This window comes from Micropterus salmoides, unplaced genomic scaffold, assembly GCF_014851395.1.
Source record: "Micropterus salmoides isolate LMB-PRFRI ecotype aquatic unplaced genomic scaffold, ASM1485139v1 Ms_hic_scaffold_7, whole genome shotgun sequence".
NCBI lineage: Eukaryota > Metazoa > Chordata > Actinopteri > Centrarchiformes > Centrarchidae > Micropterus > Micropterus salmoides.
In genome coordinates, this window is record NW_024044459.1 from 20918019 (window position 1) to 20939671 (window position 21653).

General features: G+C 40.2%; 1 protein-coding gene across 5 annotated transcripts in view; it reads right to left on the reverse strand.

Annotated features, from left to right (window-relative positions):
- dock8 (dedicator of cytokinesis 8) overlaps positions 1-21653 on the reverse strand; it is a 54916-nt gene that overhangs the window by 17355 nt on the left and 15908 nt on the right. For 4 of the 5 annotated variants that reach the window (XR_005442433.1, XM_038703041.1, XM_038703043.1 and 1 more), the window contains 25 exons: positions 19424-19633; positions 18726-18811; positions 17945-18011; positions 13912-14061; positions 13114-13194; positions 12790-12952; positions 12515-12651; positions 12063-12156; positions 11307-11469; positions 10337-10454; positions 8212-8282; positions 7899-8043; positions 7610-7711; positions 7351-7446; positions 6851-7085; positions 5996-6160; positions 5686-5864; positions 5201-5293; positions 4212-4307; positions 3408-3557; positions 3022-3135; positions 2623-2778; positions 2163-2302; positions 1648-1811; positions 902-1053 (listed from right to left, as the gene is read on the reverse strand). Coding sequence is in view for 4 of the 5 variants with exons in the window: in XM_038703041.1 (XP_038558969.1) it covers positions 902-1053; positions 1648-1811; positions 2163-2302; positions 2623-2778; positions 3022-3135; positions 3408-3557; positions 4212-4307; positions 5201-5293; positions 5686-5864; positions 5996-6160; positions 6851-7085; positions 7351-7446; positions 7610-7711; positions 7899-8043; positions 8212-8282; positions 10337-10454; positions 11307-11469; positions 12063-12156; positions 12515-12651; positions 12790-12952; positions 13114-13194; positions 13912-14061; positions 17945-18011; positions 18726-18811; positions 19424-19633 (3327 nt within the window). In the remaining variant the exon portion in view is untranslated. The remainder of the gene's footprint in view (positions 1-901; positions 1054-1647; positions 1812-2162; positions 2303-2622; positions 2779-3021; positions 3136-3407; positions 3558-4211; positions 4308-5200; positions 5294-5685; positions 5865-5995; positions 6161-6850; positions 7086-7350; positions 7447-7609; positions 7712-7898; positions 8044-8211; positions 8283-10336; positions 10455-11306; positions 11470-12062; positions 12157-12514; positions 12652-12789; positions 12953-13113; positions 13195-13911; positions 14062-17944; positions 18012-18725; positions 18812-19423; positions 19634-21653) is intronic. The other variant, XM_038703042.1, reaches the window with a different exon arrangement.

Here is a 21653-nt window from a genome sequence, read left to right on the forward strand (position 1 = left end):
AAAACACAAACAAGGCTGACAGACTTCTTTCCATGCTGGCTTTAGTAAAGACTGGTTCTCTTACCCATTTTAATAGGCGTTAAATCTACTGCAGATTAATTTACTTTCATTCGTGTGATGATGAATTGCTACCATAGAGGGCTACCGCTGCTTCACTGTGTGGCAGCTTTGATGAATGTAGCCATTAACCTCCTAGTGCTCTAGGTGTCCCACCTAGAACCTGGTTTCCAGGTCTCTGAGTAAAGCTCAACCAGAACCAACGTCAAATATGTGTAGCATGTAATCAAAAATGTCACTTGTTTATTTGAAATCGTGCTTTCTGTGAAAAACCATTTTCTGTTGCTGAGAGTAAAAGATTCAAACAATGTTTGAAGGAGAGCTGCTTGAAAATGAGAAACAAGCGCTCTGGCAGCCATGTTTGGATTTGTGATGGATTCCAGGCCGACGGCTCAGTTGTGTGAAATTCAGTTTTTCCACAACAGTATTTCATGTTACAACATGCAAGGAACTGATTCATCTCTTGGAAGGAAGCAGAGAAAGAGGAAGAGAATGGCATGGTTCAGTTTTAGTGCCTGTGTTGTTGCTGTAGCTACACTTGATTGATGTGTTTGTCAGGGAGGACGGCCCTGTTCACTTATGATGGCAATGCCTGCCCATAAACCATCTCCAGCAGACACGTGTGTGTGTGTGTGTGTGTGTGTGTGTGTGTGTGTGTGTGTGTGTGTGATTTTTCAGGATGGATGAAGTGTGTGCGTGGCTCTGACAGCTAATCAATCTACCTCAGTGCAGCTCACCTGTTAGGAGGCAGACTACTCACAGACACAGACAGGTACTTCTGAACTTTTAAAAGCAATAAAAATCATACTAAAATCTAACATATCACATATTAAATGAATTTTACCATCGATGCCATAGAAACGAGAACATTCCGTCCGAGCGTGTTGAAAGGATTCCCGGCAATCGCCATAGCTACAGACTGATTTATGGGTGGGACATTTTCAAGGTCATCCACGGGTCCGCCCATCTTGTTTTTACCACCGCGCGTGTCAGAAACTACGGAGACAGGGTCACATGTGAAACACACAGGATAAATTCACTCAAGTGAAAAATTCATTCAAGTCTTAATTGTGCAAAATATTTGACACTGCTGAGTCTTTATCCGAGGTAAAACAAACATCGGAATCAAAGATTAATGCAATGTGTGTTCCTATGTAGTATGTAGTAGTTACATAACACACAATACATAACAAAGAAATATAGTAAAAATACTATTATGATAAAAATGCTGTTACACAACAGTGGGTATGATAAATTGGTAATTAGTGGAAACTGATAAATAACCAAGCTTCTGTAAGAGGCAGCAAGCTGACCATATCACCAACTCTTAAGAGTGGGTATATTTGTTTTGTTATTAAATAGTTCACAAAAACTGCAGAACCATTATGACTTTGTGGACATATAATGGTTGATAAATGCATTTGTTAAGTGTTATTCTACCATGAATAACTTGAGGCTATATACTGTACGTGGCTTCATGAGAAATGACATGAACTTTATGGATCAACACGGACTTTAAGTGCTTGCTATTGAATGAGCATGTATACAATTTATATCTCAGAGCACTTGTGTGTTTGATACCATATATACCTGTGAAGTCCAGATAGGTGGTGGAATCAATTATGATCCCCACCAGGGAGAGGTAAAGGCCAGCCACCTTGGCTCTGACATCAGGTTTATCACAGCGCTGGTCAAGATCATGGGAACACAGCAGGCTGCAGATGGCATTGATGGCCTTTCTCTGGACCTTTCCCCTTTGAACACACATACAAGTTTTTAAAGTTTATTTAACCCACTAATTACATTACAGGTGTACATGATTCAAATACTTACAGAGGTTATACACAGTATTTGGCAATTTGGGGTGTTGTATATTTATTAGAATCTGTCCATATCAAAAGCAGGTTTGCAAGCCTGAGGCTGTGATTTTCTTTGATTTGTGACTTGCAACAGTTTGATCAATCTATATACGGAAGGTAATGTCAATTATGTGAGAACCTTGAAAGAAAGTGGAAAGAACTTTACGTACATTGCATTTTTGAAATAACAAAGCAACATGGAGGCAATAACTTAGGGGTAACTTGAAAGTGTCCATGTATTCTTACCCCTCTGACTCCATGTCTAGGGCGGCGCTGAGCTCTGTCAGCAGCAGACCGGTAAGGTAGTGCTGCTGCTTAAATTCCTGAGAAAGCTCAAACAGCCCCAAGATCCTCTGCTGCTCCTGGAAACTACACGAGCCGGAGCTCTGAATGGAAAGATGAAATGAACCAGAGACAGACACAATGTGAGGGGCAAGAACTGGAGTACATTTTTTCCACTTACTATGTTTTTGCAGCTATGATGATATTCTTTATCGAAACAGAGGATCTTTATGCTATATGCAGCACAGATTTTGAACCCTTGTGAGAACCATTTTTTGTAGGGCTGTTTAAATATACGTGACTTGCCATGAATGTCAGTTTATCAGATTGTTGTATTTATTCACTGTCAATGATGAAACAATCCCCTGAATGCCTGAATTACAAATATACATTAGTGCAAATCTTGACTGACAAGTGAACAGACCTGCGAGGAGATAGATGGACACGGTGATGTGGGAGCGGAGGAAGACCCGCTGAAGAAGAGGCTCAGGTTGAGGTAGTGCTCATGACTGCACAGGATTCGCAGGAACTCCAGACGCATGCTGATCAACGTTGGCATTGACACGCTCTTAGCTGACATCTAGAAGGGAAATAGAGCAAAGAATAATCAATTAAACACATGATAGTTCTTCAAAACATATACAGAGGGTAAATAAAATTCATAAATTCATAAAAAAGACACATTAATACGCATGGAAGCCTTTTCTTTCAGAAACAAAACAAAAATTTTTGTCAAGAAACAAAAATAGCTCCTACGGGGGAACTTACTGGATAAATGTGTTTAAAGTCACATGGTTTTGGTTTGTTATCAGTGTTATTCTACCTGGTTGCAGTAGTTTTTCACCAGCTGAAAGACAAACCCTCGGTCCATCAGAGACAGCAGGTCATAGAGGAAGAAGGCCAGGCTGATGTTGACTTTCTCCGCTTGTTCTACCTCCTAAAACAAGAACAATCAACAAACATTAATCACTGAGCTGCACTGAGTGGGTCTTGCCAAGCATCTAGCTGTGAAAGCTGTGCTTCTGATACCACAGAGGCAAATATAATTAGCACCTCCAACTTCCTGTTGTTTGGAGAACACGGACAACATGTACACAGAGGCTGAAACCGCTTCTACCCAACCCAGGACCAGTAAAACGTTTTGGGGACGAAACTCGTCTGATATTGATGAGCAAAATGTACTGTCGTCATCATCATCATATTCCTTACCTTATGTTGTTTGACAAGGATGGTCCCAATCTCAGCTGTAACCACAGAGACAATGGTGGTGATGTCATCTTTAAATCGGTCAGAGAAGCGACTTCTTCGAGGGACACTGTGCTTGTCGAGCTGAGACACATGCTGAGCCATGCTTTTCACCTGTTTACACGCACACACACACACACACACACACGCACACACACACACACACACACACAAAATGCGAATAAGACACAAACAAAATAGGGAAATGCATGTTAACTGAAAGCATGAGTGATCAATATACATGTAGGTCAATAATCTGACAGATGCAAAGTTGATATGATAAAAATGGTGACCTGGTAATAAAAGAGCAATGTTTAATTATTTACTATCACGTTCTATGTTCATTTTTCAGTCAAATTTCAAAAGATGCCTTCAATTAATTAAGGTGAGCATCCTCTAGTGAAGTTATTGAAGGAAGAAATATAAATTAAGTGAGATGAACTGAAGGGATGAAAGTGAATGTGAGTGATGATAGACTTCCAAAACTGAGTGCACAGAGTGAACAGAGAACAAAGTGATAAATTGTCAGGCGTCTTGATAAATTACAGACTGCAGTGATTTCAAAATGCCCTTTTATTCATCACACAATAAAACCATCATTTATCTTTTAAGGTGTGTGGCCACGAGGTCATGTACTGTTTGGTATGAGTCATTTTTATAACACCCATTCATCCATTTAATTCATTACTTAAGTGTCAATCAAAAAAACAAAAAAAAAAAAAACACCCTCTGCAAATTCAACAACAACAAAAAAAAAAGCACACTAACCAATAGCTCAAAGAAGAACCAGGCATATTTGTATGCGTTCTCTCTGCAGACCCCAGTGCTGACGACCATCTGCAGGGCCAGCTCCTCATGAAACTGCTGCAAGGGAGGAAATACACAAACCCTTTGGTGGCTAATTGAATAAACAATATCGTATTAAATGGAGTATCTACAAGCAGTACACTGAATATCACTGTGACTTCATTTTAATACACTGGCTGAGCTTTGAACAGGAGAACAAACATTGACCAAAACCCAAACACAGAGCATTACCAGCGTCCTCAGTGTCACACTCCCACCCTGTGGCTACAAGAGGGAACTGGTGGCTGCCTGACAGCTCTACTTACAGTATTAAGCTGTACAGCAGGACTTTTAAAGTTTGAGTGCTGTAAAATTCATGTTTAATCCTAACAGTAAGAAAAGGAATTCTTCTAACAAAGTTTTAGTTTTTTAAATTAAGTATAAGACAAGAAACAGTTTCTAGTTAAACGTCACCAGATATCATTTAATTTGTTTATTTTCAGGTCAATGTGCTGTCTCCACAAAGTAAATGAATGGAAAATATAAACAGTAATTATTTAAGAAAAAAATAGAATGTATTACCATTTCACACTTCAACCACAAAATAATTACAACAAGATTGCAGTGATAATGTAATCTATTTACAAATTGTGGAACTACTCACAGGACAGTGAATATTACCACCTAAAGTATATTTTCTGAGAAACAGCTGTAAGGCAACTTTCAGATGAAACTCAATTGGATGGAATATATCAAGGGTCTACAGGGGCCACAGAGTTGGTCACTGATCACTGGTCAGTGTCAACCACTGACATCATCAATTCACATGATGCTATTGTTTCCATCTGTAGGAGACAAGACATCCAAAATATTCACAACAGAAGGATGTCACTTCTGCTTTAGGGTAGATGAATTAAAGCAGCTTCAAGAAATACGACATACAATGAAACATGAAAAAGTTACTTTTTTACCTTTCTGTTAGAGGGCCTGGTGCTTCCTGTGGGGTTCTGGTGGTTGCTCACGTCCACATAGGTGGACATGCGGCTGCCTGGGTTGTTGTGGCCCTGGAGACAGAAAAACACAGGTTCCATCACATTGAACGTGATGGATGCATTCATTAGAGTGGGCATCAAGTGGCCTATTACAATACCTAATGTACTGTGGGGATGAACAGCAAATGACTGTTTTGTGTGTATCTGCAATCATGCTGAGATATTTACATACTGCGCTTTGTGTGTGCGTGTGTGCGTGTGTGTGTGTGTGTGTGTGTGTGTGTGTGTGTCCATGCTGTATAGTTTGTCAAATATATAAGAGTACATAGATATAATGCAGCTTATTTAGGCAGAAAGCTTCCAAAACTGAACTTAATTTATGTGACACAAATGCAAATCAGTGTTTTGGTGACTGCTCTTACAGATACATTTCGGGAGATTTGATGTGGGGAAACCTTCTGTACCTTGGCAGAAAAGATGTTTTTGACTTCAGCATCTTCAGCAGAGGTATGTGGACCGGGTATGTCAGGGTTGCTGCTGCTGCGGATTCTGGACTGGAGAAGCATACTGCCAACTGTGGCTGCTGTGGCCCGACCCATGGTGCTGTAACGGCTCTCGGCAGAAGGTATCATACTCCCTGAACCTGAAGACGGTTCCATGGACATGCAAAAAAGCGAAATTCTTAGTTCTTAAGATAACCACAGCAAATATAATCAAAGGAAAAATAACAAAAAACAAAAATGCAAATTCATACTTATAAATGCTTGTCTGTACCTGCATTCTGCATGTCTTGAGGGGGATCAGGCAAGCGAAATACCCAGTAAAGGTAAGTCGCCAAGAGGCTGTTCCTACCCTGCTGGTCCCTGGTAAGCTCCTGACTGTTATGAAGACTGTTGACAATAGACACCACTGATTCGAAGGCTATCTGAGCCAGATTGGCTGAAGGACACAGAAATAAACATGCACGCAAAATGTTAGAGCTAAATCAATAACAGAATGGGACAAAATATGATCCAAACTATCATCATTACAAATAAAAAGCTATCGTTCCACGGTCTTAAAATCTGAATAAAATTTAGCTGCACATTGCAAAACGATGATGCTCGTTTCAGTTATTTATTAAGCAAAATTTCTAAACATTCTCTGGTTCTTGCTTCTCAAGTGTGATGTTTTTGCTGTTTTATATAATTTGAAGTTTGCTTTTGTACTATAGGTTGGACAAAACCAGAAATCAGAAGCAGATACTTTCAGCTCTGGGATTTTCTCACATTTTATACTGTAGCCCAAACAGTAAATTGAAAAATATATTGACATATAAAAATAACAATGAAAATAATTGTTAGTTGCAGCCCTGCAATCAATGTGTGTACCAGTTACAATTTCTATGACTTGATTTAGCTTTCATAAACGCAGATATTCAATATACAACAATGCAAAACAGTGAAAAGCAGCAAATCCTAACGTTGGAAAAGGGCATGTTTTACAGTCTTGCTTGATAAAAATGAGCAATGAATCATACAAAAAATGTTTAAAGCACCAACTAAAATTCCCCAAGATGTGTGAGGTGCCATTTCTCTGCAGTAACAGTCATTTCACAGTTATTTGAATCTTCTTCTTGAAACTTCTCACCGGTTTGGCCAGCGATGACCATGGGCTGCATGATGAGAGTGAAGAGTTTATCCAGCACCAGATGGAGGAAGAGAACCAGAGGCTCTAAACTGGAGGAGGACAGGGAGATGATGCTGAGCTTCAGCTCATGCTCCAGCTTGTTCTCTGGAATCTTCTCCTCCCTGACCCGCAGCGGGAATGTAGCGCCACCCTCCAGGGCATGGCAGAGGGTGAAGAAACGCTGCAGGTGGTTGTCCTGGTACCGAAAAAGGGATGATTTGTTACACTGTGGTACTTGCAGGTGACAGGAACAACAGAAAGAGACAGAGAAATAAATGTAATAAGACAGGGTGCATGTAATACTCCAGGGTGGATGTCTTACTACAGCAGGGTTGGATACTTGTTGTGCTCTGTGTGCGCACATGCATTGATATTTAATCTGCTTGTGTGCATGACAGACAAAGACAGAAAGAGTGGTTCCGCAAAAAAGACAGTCATCTGTGTGTGCAACCACTACTCACTTGTGTGTGTACAGATGACACAGCCTGTATCTCAAGGTTGAAAAGTCCTTTGTGACTCTCCATCCACTTGACTGGCGGGGCCTGAGGAGGAAGTTTCTATACAACAGAGACACAGGAAATGTAACTTTGTGTCTTCCATGTCTATGGTCAGTCCTTAATATGTCTACAGCCTTCTGGGAATACTTGCTCCTTTATATATTAGTTGCACTATATGGACATGAGTGAATTTTTACAATGTACACATAATAGATGTGTATACCTCAGGCGTGTGCATTGAATAGTTGACAGGCAGTCGCTCCAAGACAATGGGCAGACAGAACTGACCAGTCTGCAGCCGGTCATTATTCAAGATGGGCAGCCACTAGATGAAAAGAGACCAGTGAGAATGTACACTTTAACATCAGACAATGCTGTACATAGTTTCTGTGTTTTTACAAGTAGCTCCAGCCATGCTTGTGGCTGTGTGAGGATGGAATTAGTAAATGTTAATGTTAGCAGGCACTGTGTACATGTGAAGTGTGTGTAAGTAGTAAAGGACAAAATCTCACAGAGTATCCAATGAGCGTTTCACAGCTGCCACTCTGGTTCTGTTTCTGCTGGCAGCTGATGTGGTAGAAGGTGAACAGCAAGTGATGTCTCTCCGTCAGACGGGCAGGAAGAGACAGCTTCACTTCCTCATAGAAGTCTGGGGACCTGAGAGATAGGGAAATAGGTAGTAACAATGAAAGAAACAGAGGAAAAGAGGGATGTAAGGGAGTGTGAGAGAGAGATTTGGGGCGAGACAGAGTAATGACAAAAACAAGACATCACAAACCGTGTAATGTAATGTAATGTAATGTAAACTCAGTAATGTGTACTTGCTTGTTATGGTAGGTAACAGGGGTGTAGACTTCCTGTAAAAATTCGGGGCCATTTGATTTCCCAAAAATGACCTGAGAATGGACAGGGGGGGGAAAACATATTAAAAAAGGTACAATAATTTATAATTAACAGCATAAACTTCTAGACAGTATTTTACAGGGCTGTTCGTCTATACCAGTGACTCTGTAATTAATGTTACTGTACTTTTTCTAAAAAAATCTTTCAGAACACACATAACATTACATAATAACTCCTTAAAGCATGGGCTCACAATTCAAAAGTAGTCTTAATACAACAGTCAGATGCCCATAAGATTTTTATTTTACTTTTATTTTTTCATTCCTCCTGTCCATAAGGACCCCCTCCTAATAATCTTTCAGTGTAAATTTCCGTCATAAAAGATTCCTCCATTCAGGCCACTATTTTAACAATCTAAGCACATGGCCTGAATCGCGTGGCGCAGGTGCGTTTGAGACGTGTCCAACTACAATTTTGCTAATTTACCATTGGAAAAAATGGTCAGTTTGCCAGGTGCATGGTTCAAAGGGGTTGTACTTAATCTGTGAATTAGTAACAGATTAGGTTTGTTTGTAACATGCAATACACCAAACAGAGTGTCATCTCCCATTCCCTTTAAGTGCCAGGTGAGCAGGTACCTTGGCGCATTGCTATTATAATGGCGGATGAATGGCGCATTATTAAAACAATCAACTGACTTATTTTGTGTTTTATTGCTGCATGAGTGTTTTCTTTAATGATTCACTTATATGATTAGAGAGGCTGCTGTCAGTCATGTTAAATGTTTCCATGTGCGCAATAAAGTGATAGCAAACATCATGGGGCATTTAAGCAGCAAAACAAAACACTGTGTGTGAGACCTTTTGGATGTGTAGAAGAACACAGAACATGAATTAAAATGAGATCCTGACTGACAGTGTCGGCGTGTCGGGAGATTTTAATAATCAATGACGTTACGCTGCTGAGCCTTGTCGGTAAATGCCATAGGTAATTGCGCACAGCGTCTCTCTTACCATCGGAGTAATGCGCCCCTAAAATAACAGACAAGTACTGTGCTGTTGACTTTAGACCAGTTTTTTGGGCCAATGGCGCAATCACTTTCTGTTGTCTCCAGACAGCAATGAGCTAACAGTTTGCCCGACCACACCTCATTTTTAGACCATGGGCGCACAGATGGGCACAAGTGCATTTGCTATTTAAACAACAAGGGCACTTGACATGAAAATGACATCTGCGTCGGTTTGCAAGACAGGGGCGTCTGTGTTTCAAAAGTAGGGTTCTATGATTTCCGTGGAAAACACAGCTGGAATCATGGAAAAGACTTGGTTTCCACAGCATTTAAGCCAAATGAACAGAAAAAACAATAACACTGTTTCTGTCCTCTGCTCTCTGTGTTTCACTGAGGACTTTCTATAAACATAGCCTATTTGCATAACATAATAAATTCACTGACATTGATTGAATGTTTAATATTTTTTTATCTTATTAAATTTTATTCATCCATCACATGATGGCAAAATACGCTTTAATCATAAAACACGGAATTGGTAAAAATTACAATGGATTTCAAAGTGACATACAAACATTTATCTAAAGCTACAATGAGGCTTCAGCCATCCAAATAAGTCATTTCAAGTGGATATCTTCCAAAATAAAAGTTTTTTTTCCCCCACAGCAGCTCAACAGGGAAATAGAGTCCAGGGAAACACAAAGTAGGAATTTTTGACTAAAAAGGCTATAGCTTTTTAAGCTATCCACTTGAATTTTGTACACAACAGGGACTATGCACTTTATCCTCCATCACTTACACCAAAAGTGCATTAGGAAGGGATCTCTTAATGGTCAGTATGAATAGGACACAGCAAGATACAGCAAGCAAAACCTTTTTTTAGTGCTCATATGATGGATGCCTGGCTACTGTTTTAGGACAGACTTGAAAATATGTGAACCTACCCTTTAATGTATGTATTTGAGTTGTAAATTATGCCAAATGTAAATGGCGCGATGCACACACTTCCATGAGCAAATTCATTGGAATTATCAGGAAAATCAATTTCCCTGTTATAACAGTGCTGTGAGATCACAGATTATAACCAGCAGCACTCACAGGCATGGAGCAGGCCGGGTCCTCTCCACTCATAAACTGGATTTTGATGGAGATGTTTCTTGATGATGTAAGCCTGTTAACAAAGTTTAGCCTCTGGGGGTAGACATAGAGCAGGTTCCTATATAGAAAAGAGAAGAGGGAAAGAGTTTGCGGGAAAACTTCCTGTTTAATTAATACATGAAAAAATCATGCAAAACCTTTGTGTAATAAAATCAAGCAGTCCCACTATACATCACAAGATGGCACTTTCTGTACAGCTACAGCAAAGTCATGTGGCTGTAAGGTGACAGTAATGTCACAGAAAAGTCAGAACAACCAGTAATTTACTGTGACCTGTGGTTTTAATACTACACTGTAATCTGTCTTGAAACCTGGAATACAGGGAAATACCGCAGAGTACAATGAACGAATGCTCAGAGAATGTCACGATGTAATTGCCATGCACAGGACTTGTTCACACATGAAGTTACTAATGCCTTGTTACAAGAGAAACCATTTTGGAACAGAGTGTTGATTTAAACCTCTGCTCACACAGGCAACCTCCCTTGTGTTACACTATGAGGCAATTTCACAGGTAGCCTGTATGGAAAGGCCTAAAAATAGGCAGTACAGTAAAAAGAGCAAAGCCACAAAGTGATGCCAGCTCTTGAGTGATGAGTACAGAATGACTGTTGCCTCTACCCTTTCAAAGAAGTAAACTGTCTGTCGAGGAAACAAACCTTGTTCAAGCCATGAATCACTTGCTTTTCAAAACCTTGTTTGTATTGCATCCTGTTGAGGTGCAAGTTGCGTATAAGCAGAGCTCCTTTACTCTGACAATCTACTTGATATACTTACAAAAATGTATAAAGATTTGGATCAGAAAAATAAAAATAAAAATCTTATTTCCTTCCCCTGTGTTGAGTAGCTGTGGATATAAAATGCCATATCCCAAAGTGTAAAAGTGTGTGATCATTCAGTTATAACCCACCTGTAAATGCTGTGGGGGACATAAACCTCACTGGATGGAAACTCCAGCACCTCTTTGGTCAGCCGAGTATTCTTCTCTGCCACAGGTATCAGAGGGATGAGTTCAGTGGACAAACATGCCGATGGCGTGACGTGGACTGGAGACATGTCTAGTTTTATGGAACCTAGAAGACACAAGATAAGTGAAATTCACAAGTCAGTCACCTGCATAAACAGTGTACTGCATATATCATGTGATATCACGTCATGTCATTTGAATTCTTCACATAATCAATAACCAAACAGACACACACAGATAAAATAAATCCAAACTTTAAAGGAATAGTTCCACATTTTCTGGAAATACGCTTTTTCACTTTCCTACAGAGTAAGTTGAGAAATCAATCTTGTGTCTGGTTAGCTTAGCACAGCATAAAGACTAGTAATGGGGAAAAACAGCAAACTAGGTAACAAAATCTGCCAACCACCACCCCTACAGCTCACTAATTAAAACGTTATGTCTCATTTGAATCAAATTTGTTCGTACAAAATGTTTGTACAAGGCTAAAAACAACACGTTGGTGACGACAAGACTCCTGGAAGTAACTGCATCTAGCCAAAGAAATTGCCCAGCACATAAACCTTTACATCCAACAGACAGACATGAGAATGGTATCAATCTTCTCAACTCTCTGCAAGAAGCCAAATCATCCTAATTCCCATAATGTAGAACTAATCCCTCAAATAATAAAGCAAAAAAGATGTGATGAGAGATGACCTGGTATTGTCTTGAATCTCCTCTGTGGAGTGGAGGTTTTCTTGATCTCAGCCAAGAACTTGAGCAAGTCCTCATCACTCAAACGATCTCCCTCCTGACACACGCACACACAGTTAACAACAGAGTGATTTAATTGAAAAGCCATGGTGACAAGAAGCAAACAACAACCTCCGAATATAATGTCAGAATAAAAAAAGTAAGTTGCAGCCTTTGCTTCAAAGATAATTTAGATGATTTTAACAGAGATGTCAATGCACAATTAGCAGTATTTATCCAAAGTCAGTGCTTCATGGTAAAAACATTACTAATGATGATGGAATAGCATGTTTGATCATATGATGAGACAAGGCCAGGCTGTAACCACCAGTTTGTCTGTCTGATGTATTGTATCTTAGGTCTCAAGGAAGTAACACATTTTTTATAGATTCTTCTCTCCTTCGTGGATGTCAGACCTGTTTGAAGATGGGGCTGAGAGTGATGGTGGCAGGTTTGAACGCAGAAATGGTACAAAATTGATCATCAATGGTATTGTAACGTTCAGAATTCCTCCTGGGAAGCTGTGCTCTCCGGTCAATGCTGCTAGATTTACCTAGAAAAACAAAGTATAGTGGTCATGGGTCAAATGATGCACACACAGCTGTAAACATCTATGGAAATGCAGACACATGCGTGCAAGTCATCACAACATATATCTGTCAAACAAAGACACTAATCAGGAAAAACACACCTCCTTTTAAGCTGTCAGAGTCGGTGACATCGCGGTCTATCGCAGCAGTGGAGACAACCTCCATGATATTAACGGTTGTCCAGGCGAAGGGCATGCGATAGCGGCCCAGCCTCTGGCAGAACATCTCCGCCTGACCTCGCAGCTTCTCAAGCTTGTCCTTGTTCTGAAGGACCAAACGCAAAATTGAAAGTTATTAAAATGAATGCTAAAAATGTCTTCAACCTTAAAATATAAAATACAAGTTTATACGAGTTTTAATGAGGAAAGCAAAAAGTCAAAATGTGCAGTATGTTCTTAGTGATAAATAGTTGCTCTGCCACATACCTTTGTAGAGTCACATTCCTTCATTGTTATGTACGGGTCAGCACAGTCACTGATCTCTCCCTGCTGGAGAACCTTTTCAATCTATAACACAGACAGGTCGCACATAAGCCTTTCCAAGCATCTCAAGGCATAAGGCATACATACAGCGAGAGAGCAAGAGATACAAAGGCAGCACTGCACTGAATTACAGGATATATAAAACTGATTTGGGAGCAGGACTAAGTTACCCTGAACAAAATTATAAACACAACACTTTAGTTTTGCCCCCATTCATCATGAGCTGAACTCAAAGATCTAAGACTTTGTACAAAACAGGCCTATTTCTCTCAAATATTGTTCACAAATCTGTCAAAATCTGTGTTAGTGAGCACTTCTCCTTTGCCGAGATAATCCATCCACCTCACAGGTGTGGCAAGATGCTGATCAGACAGCATGGGTATTGCACAGATAATGCACAGCTCTGGTGGACATTCCTGCAGTCAGCATGCCAAATGCACGCTGCCTCAAAACTTGCGACATCTGTGGCATTGTGCTGCGTGATGGAACTGCACATTTTCAAATGGCCTTTTATTGTGGCCATAATGACAGATTTGTGAACAATATCTGAGAGAAATAGGCCTTTTGTGTATATAGAGAAAGTCTTAAATCTTTGAGTTCAGCTCATGATGAATGGGGGCAAAAACTAAAGTTTTGCGTTTATAATTTTGTTCAGTGTAAAGCCAGGAGAAAAGTAGCAGAATCATGTTACTTCTGCCACATACAGTGTTCTTTCATCAATGATATGGATTTCATTATTACCTTGATGACCAGGTAGATATCTGGAGCAGGATAGGTGATGGAGAAGATGGCAGATCGGGCCAGGGAGGACGGATCCACATGTGGAGTGTGAGGTTTCAAGAAATTCTTAAACTGATCTGAGTTCAAATCAAAGTAGAAATTCTCTGATATCTGGAGGGAGACAGATGAAAAGTTTAACTTTTATTTATTTACGTTTGTTGATAGAAGTTTTTACACATCAAATTCAGGACATAACAAAATGCAAAACATCACTAAATTTTTCTACAGGGTACTATGCTCGCTCCCTTTCTTTTCACCCTGTACAGATCAGACTTCAGACAAAACACAAGCAACCATCACCTGCAGATGCTCTCCAATGATCCTGCTATCGTTGGGCGTGTATCTGAAGGTAACAATCAGGAATACCAGGAGGTCATCGCTAACTTTGTCAACTGTTGTGAGCTTAACAGACTTTACATCAATGCCAGCAAAACAAAGGAGACGGTGGTAGACTTTTGCAGGAAGGATCATCACACTACACCGGTGAACATTCAGGGTTTGGATATCGGGATGGTCGGTACATACAAATACCTGGGTGTTCACCTCAACAATAAACGGAACTGGTCCAACAACACAGATGTCTTGTTCAAGAAGAGCCAAAGTGCTAACGCAGGTCCTTCAATCCAGCGGCTGTCAGACTTTACAACACAACAATGACATGAGGGAATACGGTTTGTTGTCTCTGTAACATCAATATGCAATATCAATGTTATTCATCACTTTTTTCACTTTACTTTTTAATTTCTCCTGTACCATGCAAATATATATTATAAAATACACGTATGTACATATAGATTATTTATTTACTCTACACTATTCTGCTGTAGATTTCTGCACCGTGCCATCTCCTTTCCTCGACCAGTGCAATGTTCATATCTGTCGCATCTATATATATTATGTTTATATAGCTCCTATTCTGTTATTCTTATTTTTCTATTTTTTGCCATCTGTTATATCTGGAGCTGCTGTAACAAACAAAATTTCCCCAGTGTGGGATCAATAAAGTCTTGTATTATCTAAAGCACAATGATTTAATTAATTATTTAGAATGAGTTGAGAAATGTAAACATGCAAACCAAAGACTGATCCTGGAATATCATCTGTTCAGTCCACATCACCGTTGCCTTTCCAAATGACCTCAGGCTAGGAACACAGCCATATGTCCTAATCTGGCCTGGTGTGCGTCATGTGATCCTGTTCACTAGAAAGCCATTAACTACTCTCCTTGATTCTGCTCATCCCATAGGACCTCCATTACACTAACCACACCAAAGCAGACTCACAGGCAGCCAAAACTGGAATCCTCAAGACTCTAACTTTGATCAGATTACACACTCAGAAAAGTATTCTTGATCAAATGATGATTTTAAATCTGATTTTGTTAATAGCAGTCTAACAAGCAGCAAAGCAATACTCCTACATAGATTTTGAGATGGAGATGACCCTGTTCACTTTAAACAGGAGGCACATTTACTGCAAGAGTGAAAGTTCTCAAAAGACTGGAGTGGAGGAGTGCACCTCTCACTGACAAATGGAATTGCGGAAATCTTTTCTCAATAATCAAAAGCCAGCTGACTTAAATAGCATATTATGCTTTATATTCTCATTAAACAGTCATGTCAAACAAAGTCCAAGCACTTGTGAAAGGCAACCTTCAATCCACTATATTTGGATTCATTGTGACAGGAGGAATGTAGTAGCTCTTTTTAACATTACATGTTTGTCAGACCACAGAGGCGATGTGTCTGACTGACTGACACACATTGTTTAAGAGCAAATGCATAACATTTTCTAATGGGACACACTTGTGTCAGTGTTGCCAACTTAGCAACTGCATAGCAAGATCTCGCGTGTTTGAAAACCCCTTTGACAACGTTATTCAAAAACTAAGAGCCAAGTGACAAACCTTACGATGCTTTTGGGCAGACATTAGTTACTTTCCCACAAACATTCTCTCATACAGCTCCATGAATCATCAGTTATACGGCTTACTGAGGCCGCTGCTTCAGTGACCAAGAAATATCTTGTCAACCAAACAAGAGACCAACTGAAACACGTGGCTATCTGATTACAGACTATCCTGCATGAAAAAACGCTGTGGTGTTGTTTCTGATCACTCACTGTGTCCTCTCAACAGGCCTGCAGACACAGTCCAGTAAAACTAGGCTAGCATAGTCTTGTTGAATAACAACAAGAAGACTATTAAATGCCTAAAGTAAACTTGGAGAGAAACAGACATTTCTAAACTCTTTTACTGTGAGGACAAATCTGTATCTACTCTGAAACCTGTCTGTTTATATCCATGAATCTGATATCATAAGTAGGCCACTTGTTGGGTCAAATCCTGTGTCTCCACCTTGGCTGATGGACCACAGAGACATGGTTAATAACTAGAGTATTATATGGAATTATATGAACATCTGCTGCAGATTTCACAGATGCAAAACAGCAAAACTGATGTGAACAAAAAATAAACACAGACACAGAACAAAACAAACAAATTCCCAGGAGCGGCAGCAGTAAGGATGCGGGAAAAGAGAGAGAATGAGGCAAAGGGGCAGCAGGAATGTGGCAGAAAGTAAAATTTAACACTCTTGAGGAGACAGAGAAAAAGAAACAAGGGAACTGAAGAGAGCTGGAGAAAGACAGAAAGTCAAAAAGAAAGTAAAAACATGAGATATTCAGAGATAAATGGGTCAGCAGCAAAAGCTTCATAGTACAAATAAACCAAACTGACAAAACAAGCTGGACAGTTTCTCCTTCACTCAGGTAGAGACATATTTCATAGCTCCTCAACAGTCTGTGCCTAATGTAATAGGCAGGAAGTCCACAAGGACACACTTTGGTTAAACACATAATAAAATGAGTCAACCTTAGCAAAATACCCGTGACAATGTGACACTTGAGCTCTGCTCTCATGGATATTCTCAACTTACAGTACACTCTTTGACATATATACAAACTATTTCATTACAGTGCACAACTTATACTGTTTGTGTTATCCGAAGACCAGCTTATAGATAGACCATTTTCAAAATCATCATTTTACCCATCCGACCATCTTAGAGTCATCATCATAGGAAGCAGCTGGGCAGCGCTGAGAAGAGGGCAAGACCGATGGCTAAAACCCCATCTCGTCTGAGTGATCTATGAGCACTTAAGCACAAACTAAATCCTTCCAAACCCTTCACCCAAAAAACTATCCAGCTGTGTAAATCCACAAAAAAACATGCAAATGGCTCACAACATGACGACCCCCAGGGGGCATAAATATGTGAGGATGATGAGACATGAAACCTTGTAGATTACACTGATCCCTCACTGCCAATAAACTACGACGGCCTCCCCGCATCAACAGGAGGCACATAACACACAATAATTACTACGACACAAGGATGGAAAAAAGACCAGAAACACTTCAATAAAATGAGATTTGCAGTAAACACTCTCCCCGAAATGCATTTTTAGGACTGTAGTTTGCCATCAAAGTCACGTGACCAGTGTTCCTTTCTGTTAATGAAGTTTTTCTCATTTCGACAAATGTCTTCATTTTTGAGATGCTTCCGCTTGCTACATTACCACAAATTGTTACCAACAGCAACAATTGGGGTTCAATGTCTAGCACTACAACACTACGAACAGTAGCCTCAAAATAATCTATGTTGCTTTTGAATGTCCCATTTGAAAATTATTAACTATGAATTCAGACACGTATATTATTGAGGGAGTTTTGATACCATTTGGGTAAACTTGGACCATGCATTATGCCTTTAATCATCTGTATTACTGCCTTTGTGCTTTGATTTCCCATCGTTGCTGTCAGCTTTACAGCTCGTTGTTTGTTTTATTGTCCAACCCCGGCACTATATTTGCCACGGTGAACGTGTCACACAAGTTTCCAGGACATGTTATAACATGCTTTTAGTCAACATTAGAAGCACAATTAAGACAACAACGAAATTGTAAGGACTATTATGAAGCAAAGTTGTCTTACCTTTTTCTTCTCTTTCAGGTCATACAAGGCCATAGTGGCAAATATGGGCTCAATGTCAATCTCAAACCTATGAATCCAAGAAGGAAAAGGAAATAAGTAATTTAATAATAGCAAGAGAGACAAATACATTTTATACGTTTTTTCCTTTAGCTGTGCTTAGATTCTTTTTTTCATATTCTATTCTATTCCTGTAGATTATTGTTGTACCAGGAACCAACAAAATGAACTACAGTAAGTGATGAAATGTTTGAACTGAGGGTTAAAGGTTAAGGGGATGAAGTTTCCAAACCACCGCAAACAGAGAAATGAGTTCAACTAAAACATTTGCATTTTTATGGATTGCAAGAAGAACAAGTGAGATCAAGAGTGAAAGGCAGAGTGTGTGTGTGTGTGTGTGTGTGTGTGTGTGTGTGTGTGTGTGTGTGACTGACAGAAAGCTGAAGAAGGAGACACAGAGTCTAAATCCCAAAGAGAGAGGGAGAAACAGTTATTTTCTGGAGAAGAACAGCAACCATTGCACAGCACTCCTCCACTCTCCCACACTGCGCTGTCCGTCACATCTACTACAAAGCCTTTTTGAAAAACAACCGCCTTGACTTCTAGGTCGTGATCAGATGTGACATAAAGAATGTACTGTATGTTAAACGCTAAGCAAAAGTCATTTTCATTAACATTTCCCTAACACACAAATAACTGTTGGTTCCTTGTCCAACTTCAACAAGAAACAGATAGCATCTGTTTAACCCCTCCCCCTTCAGTATCATGAAAATGTATGACATACTTGATGGTCTGGCATCGGACCAGGATGCGGTCTCCAGTGTGTTCTTTGGGGCAGTCAGGGATGGGCCGGATCTCTACCGCATCTTCCTGGAACACAATAGCAGAGAAAATTTTAAACCATGCAAAAAGAAATGGAGGAGGGGATTTGGGATCTTAAACAAGATTCACAAGTGTTCAAATACTAATTGTGAACACATGTAATTTTCCCTGCAGTATAGAGTCCACTTTTATAAAGGAACAGAGACAGTGTGCAACTACTTGTTATTTTCATTTTATATTAATCTGCTGATTATTTTCTAGTTAATCATCTATAAAATATAAGAAAATAGTGAAAATAAAAAATAGTATTGTTTTAAAAGATGGTTGTAATGTTGTTGTAATGTCTTGTATTTATGGGAATTATTATTTCTCACATGTCTCATGAATATTGACAGACTAAAGATAAACCAGAGACAACATCAGATCCCCCTTGATGCAGCTAAGAGGACCAACAGCACTTGGGGGATGAAGCGTGGTATATTGGAGAGAAGGTGTACGACTGATTTTGCTCACATTAGTTTGCATCTTGGTGTGTATGCCTTCTTAAATATTTTCAAAATCGGGCACAAAGAGAGTGACAGACTAACCCAAACCCACGTGGTTCCCACATGCTTGCATGTATATTACAGCATGACAGTACTAACTCCATCTATATCTCACCTCATCGGCCGGTGGGTACAGAGCAAACAGCTCGGGTAGTCTGTTCCCCTGCCGTGCATCCTGGTTGATGCGGTCCAGCTCCTCGTGGCTGCTGTAGGCCAGCAGCCCCTCCACTCTCTTGTCCGGGGTCAAAAACCGCAAGTTAAAGTCGGAGGAGGTCAGTGTGCGGCCAGAGTCATCACTCAGCCCCACTAGAGTTGGAGACTTGACCTGGGGCAAGGACAGAAAGAGAGGGTTAAGGGTGATGACAGGGGTTAGAGGGGGGAGAGGACAGAGAGAAGGGGGGGGGGGGGGCAATGAGAGAAAAACAAAGGATGAGGGGGTATTAAGGCAAAATATCAAGTTGGATGTTATTATAAGAGACATCAAAGAAAATGGGTGCAGGGTAAAGAATGGATAATTGTTCAAAAGGTAGTTCTTCCTCCATTTAAACAATATTATTTAAATGGGGTTTGAGTAAATGGAAAAAAAAGGCACGCATACTACTTGCCAACCTTACTGAACTTCCAAGAGATTCATGATTTTCCTCCCCAGTGTTCCCCCATGGCTTTACATCTCCCAACCTTCCTCCATTGTTTGATCAAACTACAAAATGTGTCATCTATAATGTATTTTCTAACAACAGAATATCAGGTCTATACTTCCACAGCATTTTATGAACCATCAACAACATATACTGCAAAAATGCAGCCTCGATGGTTATGTTGTTAGCACACACAGCAAACAGCTAACGGGCACTTCAGCAGTCTAGACAGTTTCTGTTTTGGCCTGGAGACAATGACAGTCTCTGTTATCTTCTGATCAAGGCTTACTGGAGAACACACAACACAGGCTCATGTTTATGTTCGCTGCATGCTGCATAAAGTGATGTGATAGGAGTCTTTTATATAAAAATGTTCAGTAGGTGCTTCCTTCTTTGTTATAAACTTGCAGTTTTCTTGTTGTATCTTCACAGTAATGTACAAAAAAGCCAATACAGTCCAGGAAATAAGACCATTAACTTTTTGCATACAATGGAGTGGTATTACTGACTTGTCAGTAGGGATATCAATACAGTGTACATGAGCTGAACAGGTTCTGTAATCAAAGATCTTCCAGCAGGCTGATGGCTTGCCAGACAAAAATGATAGCAGCAAAGATGAACACCAAGCAGAGGCATGAGTTTAAAGCTTTTAAATTTACTCACTTTATATAACAGTTTGATATGCAAATGTACTCAAATGCATCCTCTCAGACGAGTTAGGTCTAAGTGGAGAATCAAGCATCAGAAATGCATAAAAGATGTCTTCTGATGTGCATGTTGTACAAAATATCTCTGTTGCCCTGTGGCTTCTGTTAGCTCCACCTTGTTTTCTGCTGTTTTGGATGGAATATACAGGATGTAGCATGTATTGATATCACCAACCTCTACAATCTTTTACGAATAAATCCAAACTCTTACATTAAAATAAACAGTTTTTTCTATTTCCTTGGGATGCCGGGGAAAGAGAAGCAAAGGCAACAAATACTTTTTGAGCATCTTTAAAACTTTGTTGTGCCTGTGGCTTAAAGTACCAACACATATTATTTCAAGTCTTATTTCACTTGCCAGGTGCTAAGAAGAACCTGTAATTTCTAATACATTGCCATAAAACTGTAATAAAATCAGCTGACTGGAGCATCCTCTGCCCATTGGTAAGAGGTCTCTCGGGCTGGCACTGGCACCTTATGGAATTACTCAGACTCAGCTACAGGGCAGGGCATAATCTCGCTGCTACCATGCTACATCCTGCTTTGAACAATCCCTGTTGCCACCCCTCTATCCTTGTCTCTTTCCTCCCACCATCCATCAATCTCACTTCCTGGTGCTCCAACCAAAGGCTACAACTGACCGAGCGTCCACCCTGGTGAAGCTTCCCCCTGTTGAGGCTTCAAGGGACCATCACACCATGATCCCAGGGCTATTGCTAAACCAGATTGGACCATAGAGAAAACCTATTAAGCGCAGAAGGACAATAGTTCTGTTCTTCCCATCTCTGTCATTCTCTTTCTGGCATACAGATCATGGGAAGCCCGCAGCGGTAATTAGGGCTTTTTGGTTTGGGTGATTAACCAGAATTGGCAGGGATGGGGTGACGGGGGGGGAGATGTTACCCAGGGATGGCTGTGTAACTTGCCAGAGGCTGGGTGTGATGCTCACTGGGACTTGGATTGGTCGGGACTGTCTGATGCTGGGAGCAGGGGATTTGGC